Source organism: Protobothrops mucrosquamatus, unplaced genomic scaffold (genome assembly GCF_001527695.2).
Source record: "Protobothrops mucrosquamatus isolate PMUCROS unplaced genomic scaffold, P.Mucros_1.0 scaffold14996, whole genome shotgun sequence".
Lineage (NCBI taxonomy): Eukaryota > Metazoa > Chordata > Lepidosauria > Squamata > Viperidae > Protobothrops > Protobothrops mucrosquamatus.
The window spans coordinates 4,358-5,981 of record NW_015400765.1 but is presented as its reverse complement, the minus strand read 5'-3'; the positions used below and the strand labels follow the sequence as shown (position 1 = coordinate 5,981).

Here is a 1,624-nt window from a genome sequence, read left to right as displayed (position 1 = left end):
GTTTTATTGTATGCCATCCAAAGTCAAAGTTGCAAGATATGGGTAGCTATATAAAATTGAAAAATACTCTCCCTGCTCTTTTTAGGTGGGTCCTTTCTAAAGCCAAGAAGGACGATACGGATGATGAGATTGCCAAATATGATGGTTTGTATGATATGTTACTCTTCATATAGGAAGTTTTATTGCAATATGTTTTTTTCTATACAGAAAGAATATTTTACTAGAGAGGATTATTCAGTTATATAAGACCCAATTTGCAATCTGTGTAGCCCAGATACAAATTTATTTCCTTAGTGTAAGCTAAATCAGAGTTCTGTTAGAGCATTTAAACTTAATCTAGATGTTTATTAGAAAATCTGTTCGGCCAATTCCCAAAGTATTTGTTTATGTACTTTTTTTGAGGTATGTTTTTTCCCACTAATAAGACTATTCTTGTCCTACTTTTTATATAAAAATATACTAAAAGTGATGGTCATTGCAGTTGCAGAAAAAAAGATTTCATGAAAGTAGAATACAAGCATAATTTTTCACAAGTATCCAGATTAATAATTCCAACAAAATCATTGTGACTTTGCAAAAAGTAGTTTTTAAGAACAGATAATTATGCCTAGTTCTTACATAAATGTATTGATATTCAGTAGCTTCTAATAACATAAAAACCATATTTTTTAATTTTATCAAAGAAAAAGCTGCCTGCGAAAGGTATTGCTGCTAAGGTCTTCTGAAGGAAAGGAGGGAGGAGCTTGTAGTGCAAGCACAATGTGATAATTGTGAAGAGTTTGAAAAATGTTGTGTTTGACATATTTGCATCATATTTGCTATGGAAACAAAAGAGCAAGGTTGTGTTGTTTCTGTCTTGTTTCTATAGGCAAATGGGAAGTACAGGAAATGAAGGATACTAAACTTCCTGGGGATAAAGGACTTGTGTTGGTTTCACGGGCCAAACATCATGCAATTTCTGCCAAACTTAATAAGCCTTTTATCTTTGACACCAGGCCTCTCATTGTACAGTAAGTATGTTTTGCTGTCTTTTTCACTGAACCAGCAATACTGTACCCAATGCATAAACAATAGACAAAGGCTCAGAATGTAATTTAGAGCCACTTTGGTCTAGTCACTAGTGGTTAAAGCACCAGGCTAGAAACCAAGAGACTGTGAGTTCTAGTCTCACCTTAGACATGAAAACCAACTGGGTGACTTTGGGCCAATCACTCTCAACCCAACTCACCTCACAGAGCTATTGTTGTGGGGAAAATAGGAGAGGAATAGTGTTAGGTATGTTCGCCATCTTGAGTTATTTATAAAAAACAAAGGCAGGATTAAAAAAAATCTTTAAAAATTTTAGTTTCTCATTGTTGGTATATAACATAATTTTATATGATAGAATTGGAAATTGGAGGTACCGTATATTCCGGTGTATAAGATGACTGGGCGTATAAGACGACCCCCAACTTTTCCAGTTAAAATATAGAGTTTGGGCTATACTCACCGTATAAGACTACCCCTGTTCCAACGCACACCAAATAAAAATTAAAAAACATCAGATTTGATTTCAATATGGTAATTTTAATTCAAATGCTTATGACATGCAGGTACTTAGCAGGAAAACTGTCACTTATAAACA

General features: G+C 34.0%; 1 protein-coding gene across 1 annotated transcript in view; it reads left to right on the top strand.

Moving 5' to 3' along the window:
* The first annotated feature begins 19 nt into the window (after positions 1–19).
* Positions 20–1,624, top strand: part of LOC107301600 (calnexin-like) — a 5,113-nt gene continuing 3,508 nt past the window's right edge. The window contains exons 1-2 of the mRNA XM_015830801.1: positions 20–144; positions 869–1,010. Coding sequence (XP_015686287.1) covers positions 39–144; positions 869–1,010 — 248 coding nt within the window. The 5' untranslated portion in view covers positions 20–38. The remainder of the gene's footprint in view (positions 145–868; positions 1,011–1,624) is intronic.